Raw genomic sequence first — 281 nt, forward strand, 5'->3', positions numbered from 1 at the left:
TCTCTGTCTGCTCCTGTCTGTGCATCGAAACGCCTGCAGCAGCAGCAGCAGCAGCAGCAGCAGCAGCAGCAGCAACAGCAGCAGCAGGAATAGCAGCAGCAGCAGCAGCAGCAGGAATAGCAGCAGCACCAGCAGCAGAAGCAGCAGTAGTAGCAGGAGGGGAAACAGTAGATGCAGCAGCAGTAGATGCAGCAGCAGCAACAGCAGCAGGAGGAGCAGCAGGAGGGGCAGCAGCAGCAGCAGCAACAGCAGCAGCAGCAGCAGAAGCAGCAGAGGCAGAT

At 59.4% G+C, this 281-nt stretch overlaps 1 protein-coding gene across 1 annotated transcript in view; it reads left to right on the plus strand.

Annotated features, from left to right (window-relative positions):
* The window catches only part of EMH_0082400 (uncharacterized protein), a gene marked incomplete at both ends in the record, with an annotated part of 1,401 nt that overhangs the window by 877 nt on the left and 243 nt on the right, over positions 1 to 281 (plus strand). The window contains one exon of the mRNA XM_013500529.1: positions 1 to 279. Within this exon, the coding sequence (XP_013355983.1) occupies positions 1 to 279 (279 nt within the window). The remainder of the gene's footprint in view (positions 280 to 281) is intronic.

Source organism: Eimeria mitis, genomic scaffold (genome assembly GCF_000499745.2).
Source record: "Eimeria mitis Houghton genomic scaffold, Emh_scaff5500, whole genome shotgun sequence".
NCBI lineage: Eukaryota > Apicomplexa > Conoidasida > Eucoccidiorida > Eimeriidae > Eimeria > Eimeria mitis.